At 46.2% G+C, this 12,522-nt stretch overlaps 1 protein-coding gene across 1 annotated transcript in view; it reads left to right on the top strand.

Moving 5' to 3' along the window:
- LOC148534435 (uncharacterized) overlaps nt 1-12,522 on the top strand; it is a 153,959-nt gene that overhangs the window by 129,891 nt on the left and 11,546 nt on the right. The window contains exons 25-26 of the mRNA XM_088466852.1: nt 1,130-1,194; nt 4,558-4,742. Of these exons, the coding sequence (XP_088322978.1) occupies nt 1,130-1,194; nt 4,558-4,742 (250 nt within the window). The remainder of the gene's footprint in view (nt 1-1,129; nt 1,195-4,557; nt 4,743-12,522) is intronic.

The raw sequence follows: 12,522 nt of genomic DNA, 5'->3' as shown, positions 1-12,522 counted from the left end.
ACTTTGTTGATGCACGTGCGGCTACTGCGCACACAATTCACAAACACAGAAAATATATTATTTTTTTAGCACTTGGGGGGAGCACCCCTGATGGACAGAGCACCCCCTGGACAACACTACAGCACTCCTTTAGGACTGGGACACTGCACAGGACTTTGGAGTGGACACAGCCCCTATGGAGAACTGACTGCACAACACAGTCCAGCCAGCCCCTATGGACTTTGAAGTAGTGGACACAGCCCCTATTAACAACAGCAGCACAGCACAACACAGCCAGCCCCTATGGACTTTGAAGTAGTGGACAACAGCAGCACTACACTACACTACACTACACTACACAGCCCTAACTCCCACCCTCCCTCTTCACTGTCCACAGCCGAGTGAGAAAATGGCGCCAACGCGGGTACCTTATATAGGATCCAAAACCCGCGAGACTCGGAAGGCGGGATGATGACGTTTTGCCTCGATTTCAGATCCGAGTCAGGCGGGAAAAGTCGAGCCTGACTCGGATCGGACTCGGATCGGGGGGGCTCGGGGGGGTTCGGATTTCAGAAATCCGAACCCGCTCACCCCTAATTTGAACGCAGTGCGTTGTTCCTGTAGTGATTATTTGCCACAAAAAGTGCTGAGAACCCCTCAGGTGCATGCATCACACAGAGAGTGTGCACAACAGTGCTTGCGATTGAAACAGACAGCATCAGAATTAGGGTGGCAGAGTAACTGGCGTTCCCTGTGGTGACTGGGAAATGGTCTGAAGTGAACACAAAAAAGTCAGTCTCATAGACATGTTATGGGAGTGCCACGGGCATACTGTACGTCATATACTGTAAATATGAGCTGTATCATAGCAAGACATTGATGTACTGTATCAAGCAGTAACAAGAGTGGTGAATTGGACCAGTGGAGAAGTTGTTCATAGCAACCAATCAGCATCTACATATCATTTTATGGCGTGTACTTGATAAATGCTACCTTGAAGATGATTGGTTGCTATGTTCAACTTCTCCACTGATCCACTTCTCAACTCTCAATGTCGCTATGATACAACTCATACTTACAGTATATATCTCCATTTATGTATAGAAGTTGACATGTGATCTCTTTTACATGAGTTGTACTCTGGTTTCAGGTGTCTGGTGGAAAAAGGAGACATGGCTTTTCTATCACACGTTGTTGTATTTGAGAACACAGACGGTAAGTGACACAGGCGCCTCATAGCTTGCTAATCATTTGCAGCTCTCGAAGCCCCGGTGTGCTGATAATGATCTTCATCAGTGTCCATCTTTACTAATTGAAAAAATAATTATTTTTTTTAAGAATACAATTCTCCCAACCCCTAAAATAGGTCGCAATCACCAGGATAACAGTTTGGAATGTTTAACATTGAAGCTGGGGGCAATGAGCATCAGATCTACCTGCAAGAGATGCAGCCTGTAACAGGCTCTGCAGACTATACCAGGGAGACCTGCAATCTGGGGATCCACTGTTCATATGTGATACCAGTCCCAGGTTGGTCGATATCCGGATAGAAGATCTACAGTGTCCAGAGAGACAGTCAATAGGTCGACACCAGAAGGTCTCAGGGTCAAATTGTTGACATTTAAAAGGTCAACATGGACTTAGGTTGAGATTAACACATAAATGGTTCACACAAAAAAGGTTGATGCATGGCTTTTCATGATTTTTATGATTAGGCACTTGTTGAAGAGTTAGGCTGCAGAAGGAGGCGGTTAGTTTTAGGATCTAGGGGGAAGGTTAGAGTTACGCAGTAAGGAGAGAGGGTTAGTCTTTAAGGGGAGGAGTAGGGTTAAAATAATAAAACAAATGCTCTGGTAGCCAAGGCATGCTGGAACCTCTAGTTCTACAAATATACCGAATGGTAAATAAAAAGACACCTATTTTGTACTGTAATTCATTAGAAATGTTATTTTGAACAAATACTGTACTCCCAGATCCCTCAATTACCACTTTATTATACTCTTAAATCCTGATATAATTCAACGGAAAAAAAAACCTGATAGAGCGACAAGTATGTGTTCCTAGCAGCAAAGAGCTTAATCACTGTGTAGACAGCCAATCGTAGCAGCATGCGTCTGACTAGCTGGAGTGAGAATAACTGTTCGTATTGGTTGTTTGATGCCTCAAGGTCCACTAAGCTCATATAATTCACTGTTGTTCACCCTGCTTTAGTGGTGGTCCGTTGGCCCCTGGCATAGCCTGGTGCTGGTTTACACTTTCGCAGTGAAATCCTACACTCATTGCCTCAGACTTTAGCATACACAAGTTATAGCTTTGCTGTTTGTTACTAATTTCTTTTCCATTATCCTTCATTTCTTTTCTTTTTAACATAGCAGTCCTCATCATCGAGTTAAGGATAATGACTTCTGTATTGTTACTCTGGGCCCATTATTTGTATACAGCACACATTTCATCAATCCACAGGGCATTCCACAATTCATGGAAATTGTCAGCTATAAAAATAGTTTTGATGACAATTACCGTATTTTCCATTGCGGATATCTAACCTCTCTGTAATGACAACTGTGTCAATTCATTTCACTTCACTGTGCTGTGTGGTCGGAGCATTGTAAGGAAGAAGTCCTGGGGGAATGAGAATGATAGAATAAATCCTCTGTAGTCAAATTTATCACTAGGTTAAAATTCCAAGAACTTGGGTGGACTATTATAACCAAGACAATATTTTACTTGGGATCACCGGAAGACCGGCAGCAGTGAAGATCCTGATAGGTAAGTAAACTAACTATACCTAACCTTCTCCCCCCCCTAACCCTCCCTTAGGGGTGCCTAACCTCCCCCCCTAGTGCCTAACCCTACCCCCCCCATCCGTAAGTGCCTAAACCTAAACTCCCCATGCCCACAGCCTAAACCTAACCCTCACAGGGGTAGTATTCTGACTCATTAACCAGGCTGTAAGTGTAAGGCCCCTGAGATAATTCCTCTCTGTATATCTGTATTGAACCAGTGCTTACACCAAGAGACTTTGTCAGACAGTGTCAACTCAACTAGTAAGGCACGTATGAAGAATCCAGATGAGGGTTTATTTCAAGCTGATGTTCTTGTAATTATACATAACATAGTAGGTGAAAAGATGATAATTTGCTAGAACTCAACAAGAAGCAACTGAAAGCTAAAATGGCAGACACACACACTGAGCTACAGACAGGAAGAAATGAGGGCTGATGACATCAGATCCCAGCTACAGAAAACCAGGAAGGACAAAATTAACAAGATCCAAAGCCTTTGCAATAATAACATAACAGAAACTAATCAGTATATGAAACACGTATATCGTGGGACATGACAGGTATTGTCTAACCCTAACCTCCCCCCGGGGGTTGATAACCCTCCCAGGGGGGTGCCTAGCCTAAAGTTCCCCCCCCCCCGGGAGCACCTAACCTAACCCCCCCTGTTTCCCCACAGCTGTCCACTCCCGCCGCCTGGCTTACCTTAGTTTGGTATGTCGTAGGGATAATGATAGGCGTCGGGATTTCGACACCTATCATTAGTCCCCTGTCGGCATTGCGACCGTCGGCTTCCTGACTGCATACCGTTCTGAGACGTCATGCTGTATGTAAAATGGTAAGCAGTCAGGAAGCCAAAGGTCGAAATGCCGACCGCCGGCTTCCCGACTGTGCAATCCTGAAAGGGGACTAATGATAGGCGTTGAAATCCTCATGCCTATGATTATGAGCCCAACGCCCAGCATAACAAACGAAGGTAAGCTGGGCAGCAGGCACGGACAGCTGCGGGGGTGAGGGTTAGGTTAGGGGCTCCCAGGGGGACTTTGGGCTAGGCACTCACCCCTGGGAGGGTTAGGCTAGGGGGAGGGGGGTTAGACACCCCCGGGGGGAGGTTAGGGTTAGGCACCCCCCCCCCGGGAGGGTTAGGTTTAGGCTGTGGGGAAAGGGGGGTTAGGTTTAGGCACTAGGGGGGAGGTTAGGGTTAGGCACCCCTAAAGGAGGGTTAAGGTTAGGGGAGGGAGAGTGTTATGTATAGTTAGTTTACTTACCTATCAGGATCTTCACTGCTGCCGGAGTTATAGACTGCTGCCGGAGTTATAGACTCTGGGCACTAGATTGTGCCCAGAGTCTATAGCGTATGCACAGGTCACCGGGAAAATGGCTGTGGCGGCCATTTTCCAGTCGTTTTACAGCGCCGGACCCCCGTGCCGACGTGGGACTCCGGAGAGGTAAGTAATATTATGGGTGCAGGGTGTGCGGTGCGGGGCCCCCCTGGACCCAGGGGCCCGTGTTCCCCGCACACCCTCCAGCCATTATAGATAAGCCCCTGGTAGTGAGTTTTTTCTCTAGAAACACAGCGATCTGAAGAAGGGTAACATCAGGCTAGAGCCCATATCACCCCCTTGGCCTTGTGCTACAGCCAGCGCCGCTAGCCACACACCTCACTTTGTAGCTCTGGCTGCAGATTCTCATTTCAAATACTGAGAAAATGATCTGTGCAAAGCAATGTAGCCTTTTAAAGTCAAACTGTTTTCTAATATGCTCACGGAATAAGTTATCTCTTGTTTGCTTCCAGGTAAAAATCCTGCAATTTGGGCAAATAAATTGAAATCAGATGATTTTGAGTTGTTATGCCTTGATGGTTCTCGTGCCTCTGTCAACGACTACAAAAACTGCAGCATTGGAAGAACCTTTTCTCATGCCATCGTGACCCGGCAGGAGAGTGTTGCTGATGTTGTAAGGATTGTTAATAATCAGCAAGTAAGTGTCAAAATGTGCTACCCCGACAGGTGTTGTACAAGTAGGTTAGGATAGATTTTTTACTTCCTCTTGGTTATTTAGGGGTCTATTTACTAAGCAGTGTTAGGAGACAGAGTGAAAAGTGATAAGGTGCCAGCCAATCAGCTCCTAACTGTCATCTCACAGGCTGTGTTTGAAAAATGACAGTTGGCAGTTGATTGGCTGGCACCTTATCACTTTTCACTCTGTCTCCTAACACTGCTTAGTAACTAGACAGAGAGGTACAGTAAGGAGGGTTATCATCACCAGTGTTTTAGAAATAAGGCCCTGATTCAGACCCGGATGCTATGCCACGCTCGCTCGCATTGAGTGATTTTTCACAATCTGCGCATGCGTATAATTCGCAATGTGCGTGCGCAAACCAGTTAGTGCGATGGGAAAGTGCTCACCCATAGCCCGTAGTCGGGTCGCTATTTTGAGTGACAGATTGTGCCGTTTGTGGGTGGTAACCGGGAAAGGTGCTTGTGAACGGGGGTGTGGATGTGCGAACGCAGGCGTGCCCAACCGTCAGAACGGAGTTTCGTGGGTGTGCATAATTAGTAAAGTAGCGTCATTACACACGTGACTGGGTTGTATTTTAGCCTGAACTGCTCGCAATGTTGTTGTGGGAAAAGGCTACCACAAGCGCTGCGAGCAGCTCCGATGGCTCTCGATGTTCACGATTAATCCTACAACTGCCGGAGATGACGTGTGTTGCGAGTGGCAAAGGGGCGTCTTTATGCAGGTGCGAGCGCATAGTGCTGCCGTTCGCTAATACTTAGTGGGCGGCTTTACGTGACGCAGTGCGAGCGCATGATTTAAATATCCGTCCCCTTTTAGCCAGCGAGCGGCCGCAAATAGCGACTGGGTCTGAATCAGGCCCTAAGTTTCACTTTGTTATGGAAACTGGGGCACAGGCTTGCTTCCTAATAGTTTCTCAGAAAACAATAACACACAAAACAGTTGGTTACATGGAATATTACACCTTGACACATGTAAAATTATTTATTTTGCAGGAACACTGGAACTTAAGCTTGCAGGGGGAATGGTTAGTTTCGCCAAACCTTACTACTATGCTAACACAGTAACACTTTATGGGATATTCCTAGCATTACAGCAATATCTGCTACTTGCACTGGTTACAGAGTTTAATACACTAATAGTAAACACCCATTTGTTGTAATCTCCTTTCTACATTGAATCACAAATGTACAAGTATCTACTTACAGTCCAGATGTACAGTTCTAGTCCGTTGTGTGGTGACAGATGACCTGCCAAATTAGTTAATTGTGATATTTATTCTTAAAGAACTCTAGAAACAGTAATATACATAGAATGTTCTCATATACAGTATATCAGCACATTTTGTCATATCTTACACTTACAAATTCTTACACTAGGGGAGGCGGAACAGGGGAGAGAAGTAATGTAAAGTAAAGTAATGTGGGCTGAATACAGATAGGGCATATTACTACAACTCAAGTAGACCAGCATTAAGATGCAAATACACCTGTCAGGAGGCAAATGTCTTATGGGTGCAGGCGGTTTGGGGCTTCAATATGCAATAACGCTTCTCTTTGGCTGCTCCAGCCGATAGTATTTAGGGCCTGATTCAGTATGGATAGCAACTTTGATCACGGCTGCGATTACGCAAGCAGTCTCACTGTGATTATATGCTAATCGCCTGCAATCGCTATGCTGTCGCAGCACAACATAAGGACGCCCACCTTACCATACACACATCTGTAATCCTTAGCAGGACTGCGAAACCATCGGTAACATCGAGTACCATCGCGGCCTCACGCACACTTGCACAAGCTCTGACCTTACTCAGGAATTGCTGACCGCATTGCACACAGTGAGTACACAAGCTGCGTATGGCATATCAGTGGTTAATGTATGCACGCCCTGTGCATGCACAGAACGCAACAATCGACCAATTGCGTACATAATCGCAGTTGCGATCCTTGCTGAATCAGGCCCTTAGATCATTAGGGTTGCCACTATATTTTATAAAGTGATATCAGTCTATTCGCATTAATTAAGTTACATTTTCATAACTACCTCACAAGAAGATTCCCAATGGATTTTTAAGGGGACAAATGGTTTTACGTTGTGTTTGTATGTAATTACATTTTATATAAAACAGGCGACTTTCACATTTATTGTTATTGTGTATTTGGCACTTCATTATATTATTATTATTATTATTATTAAATTAATACAAATAAAATGTGTATCGCATCCACTATGAAAGAACAAAATATGCTCAGATGCTGGATTAGCAGATAAATACAGTATATACATATGTTCAGAGAATTATATCAATCCTAATACATATATCCAAAATAAATAAAGTTCTAGAATAATGTAATACTGTAACACCAATCACACAGCGTAAATATTATACCTGGTAGAATTCATAAAGAAATGGCTCAGATAAAATCCACATCTCTATGCTTCCCCTACACTATTGTGGGCAATGGTATATACACTTATCACTCCAGGTGTAAGTATTGCACAGTGAGATGAGTGTCCCACGAAGCATTTACATGCAATGTTCTTCTCTTTGCGTTTGTCTTTTCCTGCATATGTCTGGGTCACAAATGAGTTAAATTCTACACGAGCCCCATGTTTTCCTACATGCTCCGAGCATGTACTCTATATGTGCAATTTTGCCTACTTTGTAGGGTAGCACAAACATATGTGCACAGGGACATTGAGCAAGTTTATTGTCTGCACCAGTACAAGTAGATTTATGTTCTTTGTGATACTGGGCTCTATTTATTAACATTATTTTGACTAAAATAATGTGAAAAAGGGTGTTTTCACACCCTTTCACATTATTTTAGTATCACCTATAGTTATTACAGGGCAATTGGAGTAGAATTCGTAAAATTCTACTCCAACCCCTAAGTAACACTTATTTTTAGTAAAGCATATCACATTTCCCATAATTGTAATGGGAAATGTGATCCGACCAGAGTCACTAAAAATAAAATGTGAAAAAATATCGGGGAAAGCCCTGTGATAATAACGCCACCTGGAGGTGGCGTTATCCAGGGTCTCCCCCGGTTACCTGACTCCTGCCCTGCTCTAACGGGGAGAGCAGAGCCGGGAGTCAGTCCCAGTAATCAGCTGTGTGGGCTAAACAGACCGCAAGCTGATCACTGTAAAAAAAGAAAAAAAAAAAATAGTAAAAAAAAAAATTTACTTACCTGACTCCAGGGACCGGTGATCGGGCCTCCGGGGATGACTCCCCTCTGGTCAGCTGGTCTCCCACAGTGCACTGCTGCCCGATCATCAAGTGATCGGGCCCCAGTGCAGTATGGGAGATCACCTGACCGGTGGAATGGAGAACATCACCGGAGGCCCGGAACGTGCAGGTAAGTGTAATTAAGGGAGAGGGGGGTCGAGGAGGGGGAGGGGGGGTTGTGGGGGGTCTGTGATCGCGGGGGCAGGGCTTAGCGCCGGGGGGACGCTTAGCGCCGGGGGGGTAGCAGCGAAAATACCGGGATAAGGCTCCGAAGGGGATTTGCAGGGACAGAGCTTTATCGCAAGCTCTGTCCCTGTAAGGGATTTGTAGTAAATCCCTGTGATATTGCCTGAATTCGCAATGCAAATTCACTCGATAATATCACACTACAATCTGCATTCAATATGCGGATTGCAGTGAATAGAGCCCACTGTCCCTAACAATCTCCTCTGTCCATCTATGTGATAATTTACACCACAACTTACATTTCTCCCACTAAACCCTTTGTTAGATTAAAGTCAGAATCTTAATAATCATATTAACTAGGGGTGAGCGGGTTCGGATTTCTGAAATCCGAGCCCCCCCGATCCGAGTCCGATCCGAGTCAGGCTCGACTTTTCCCACCTGACTCGGATCTGAAATCGAGGCAAAACGTCATAATCCCGCCTTCCGAGTCTCGCAGGTTTTGGATCCTATATAAGGTACCCGCGTCGGCGCCATTTTCTCACTCGGCTGTGGACAGTGAAGAGGGAGGGTGGGAGTTAGGGCTGGCTGGGCTGTGTAGTGTAGTGTAGTGCTGCTGTTGTCCACTACTTCAAAGTCCATAGGGGCTGGCTGTGTTGTGCTGTGCTGCTGCTGTTAATAGGGGCTGTGTCCACTACTTCAAAGTCCATAGGGGCTGGCTGGACTGTGTTGTGCAGTCAGTTCTCCATAGGGGCTGTGTCCACTCCAAAGTCCTGTGCAGTGTCCCAGTCCTAAAGGGGTGCTGTAGTGTTGTCCAGGGGGTGCTCTGTACATCAGGGGTGCTCCCCCCCAAGTGCTAAAAAAATAATATATTTTCTGTGTTTGTGAATTGTGTGCGCAGTAGCCGCACGTGCTTCAACAAAGTAGTGCCAAGCGTGCGCCTGTGTCATAAGTAAAGGGCCGGCTGGCTTGACCGTTAAAGGGTGCTGTAACCCCCAAAGTACACTCCAGTCCAAACCAAAAAATTAATTATTTTCTGTGTTTGGGAATTGTGTGCGCAGTAGCCGTACGTGCATCAACAAAGTAGTGCCAAGCGTGCGCCTGTGTCATAAGTAAAGGGCCGGCTGGCTTGACCGTTAAAGGGTGCTGTAACCCCCAAAGTACACTCCAGTCCAAACCAAAAAAAAAAATATTTTCTGTGTTTGTGAATTGTGTGCGCAGTAGCCGCACGTGCATCAACAAAGTAGTGCCAAGCGTGCGCCTGTGTCATAAGTAAAGGGCCGGCTGGCTTGATCGTTAAAGGGTGCTGTAACCCCCAAAGTACACTCCAGTCCAAACCAAAAAAAAAAATATTTTCTGGGTTTGTGAATTGTGTGCGCAGTAGCCGCACGTGCATCAACAAAGTAGTGCCAAGCGTGCGCCTGTGTCATAAGTAAAGGGCCGGCTGGCTTGACCGTTAAAGGGTGCTGTAACCCCCAAAGTACACTCCAGTCCAAACCAAAAAAATATATATTTTCTGTGTTTGTGAATTGTGTGCGCAGTAGCCGCACGTGCATCAACAAAGTAGTGCCAAGCGTGCGCCTGTGTCATAAGTAAAGGGCCGGCTGGCTTGACCGTTAAAGGGTGCTGTAACCCCCAAAGTACACTCCAGTCCAAACCAAAAAAATATATATTTTCTGTGTTTGTGAATTGTGTGCGCAGTAGCTGCACGTGCATCAACAAAGTAGTGCCAAGCGTGCGCCTGTGTCATAAGTAAAGCGCCGGCTGGCTTGACCGTTAAAGGGTGCTGTAACCCCCAAAGTACACTCCAGTCCAAACCAAAAAAATAAATATTTTCTGTGTTTGTGAATTGTGTGCGCAGTAGCTGCACGTGCATCAACAAAGTAGTGCCAAGCGTGCGCCTGTGTCATGAGTAAAGGTCCGGCTGGCTTGACCGTTAAAGGGTGCTGTAACCCCCAAAGTACACTCCAGTCCAAACCAAAAAAATATATATTTTCTGTGTTTGTGAATTGTGTGCGCAGTAGCCGCACGTGCATCAACAAAGGAGCAGCGCCAAGCGTGCGCCTGTGTCCCATAAATAAAGAGCCAGCTGGCTCATTTCTTAAAGGCTGGTGTAACCCACAAAGTGCACTACTCTCCAGCAAAAATAAAAAAATATTTTCTGTGTTTAGCCGCACGTATATATCAAATCGATATAACATAAATGGAGGACCAAACTTTCTCTGATAAAAATAAAATAGAGAAAGATCAAGAACCACTTCCTCCTAGTGCTGAAGCTGCTGCCACTAGTCATGACATAGACGATAACATGCCATCAACGTCGTCTGCCAAGGCCGATGCCCAATGTCATAATAGAGGGCACATACAATCCCAAATGACAAAGTTCAGGAAAATGACCTTGAAAAAAACATTTAAATCAGCTGAAGAGAAACGTAAACTTGCCAATATGCCATTTACGACACGGAGTGGCAAGGAACGGCTAAGGTCGATCCCTAGTATGTTCATGACTAGTGGTTCAGCTTCACATGACGATGGAAGCCCTCCTCCCACTAAAAAAATCAAAAGAGTTAAGCTGGCAAAAGCACAGCGAAGAACTGTGCTTTCTAAGAAGATATCACAAATCCCCAAGGAGAGTCCAAGTGTGGTGGTGGTTGCGATGCCTGACCTTCCCAGCACTGGACGGGAAGAGGTGGCTCTTTCCACCATTTGCACGCCCCCTGCAAGTGCTGAAAGGAGCACCCACAGTCCACTTGCTGATATGCAAATTGAAGATGTCACTGTTGAAGTACAACAGGATGAGGATACTGGTGTAGCTGGCGCTGAGGAGGAAAATGGCGAGGAGGATTCTGATGGTGATGTGGTTTGTTTAAATCAGGCTCCGGGAGAGACAGTTGTTGTCCGTGGGATGAAAAAGCCCATCATAACTGGGCAGAAGACCAAACATTCCACCTCTTTGGTCTGGCAATATTTCTATCCAAATCCGGACAACAACTGTCTTGCCATATGTAAAGGTGAAATAAGTAGGGGTAGGGACGTTAACCACCTAGGAACATCCTCCCTTATACGGCACCTGCAGCGCGTTCATAATAAGTTACTGTCAAGTTCAGAAACTTTGGCTAAGACCGTAAGCAGTCCAGGGACACCTAAATCCCGTTGTCCTGTTGTATCCAAGCGCCTGCAAACCACACCGTCAACTCCCTCCTCGTCAATTTCCTCCTTAGTCAGGATCGGAAGTAGTCCTGCAGGCCATGTCACTGGCATGACTGACTCTCCTATCCCGGATTCCTCCGGAGGATCCTGCATTACTACGACTCCTGCTGCCGCTGCTGCTGTTGCTGCTGCTGGGAGTCGTTCATCATCCCAGAGAGGAAGTAGGAACACCACTACTTTTACTAAACAATTGACCCTCCAACAGTCCTTAGCGAGGAGGATGAAGTACGACAGCAGTCATCCTGAAGCAAAATGTATAACTGAGGCCTTGACTGCTATGTTGGTGTTAGACGTGCGTCCGGTATCCGCCATTAGTGCAGTGGGATTTAGACAATTGCTGGAGGTAGTGTGTCCCCGGTTCCAAATCCCGTCTAGATTCCACTTCACTAGGCAGGCGATACCGAGACTGTACAGAACGTCAGAAAGTGTCCTCAGTGTCCTGAAAAATGCCGTTGTACCCAATGTCCACTTAACCACGGACATGTGGACAAGTGGAACAGGGCAGACTAAGGACTATATGACTGTGACAGCCGACTGGGTAGATGTATCACCTTACGCAGCAACAGCAGCAGCGTCACCAGTCGCAGCATCTCAGAAACGCCAGCTCGTTCCAAGGCAGGCTACGCTGTGTATCACCGGTTTCAGTAAGAGGCACACCGCCGACAACCTCTTAGAGAAACTGAGGGAAATCATCGCCCAGTGGCTTACCCCACTTAGACTCTCCTGGGGATTTGTGATATCTGACAACGCCACCAATATTGTGCGGGCATTACATCTGGGCAAATTCCAGCACGTCCCATGTTTTGCTCACACAATAAACTTGGTGGTGCAGAATTTTCTGAAAAGCGACAGGGGCGTGCAGGAGACGCTTTGGGTGGCCCGAAAAATTTCAGGCCACTTTCGCCATTCAGCGACTGCGTGCCGTAGACTGGAGCGCCAGCAAACACTCTTGAACCTGCCCCGCCATCACCTGAAGCAAGAGGTTGTGACGCGGTGGAACTCAACCCTCTATATGCTTCAGAGGATGGAGGAGCAGCAAAAGGCCATTCAAGCCTATACATCCACCTATGACATAGGCAAAGGAGGGGGTATGCACCTGACTCAAGCGCAGTG

This window comes from Taudactylus pleione, unplaced genomic scaffold, assembly GCF_031769625.1.
Source record: "Taudactylus pleione unplaced genomic scaffold, aTauple2 ptg000066l, whole genome shotgun sequence".
NCBI lineage: Eukaryota > Metazoa > Chordata > Amphibia > Anura > Myobatrachidae > Taudactylus > Taudactylus pleione.
Note: the sequence above shows the minus strand (reverse complement) of the source record. Positions and strands in the feature narration are given on the sequence as shown.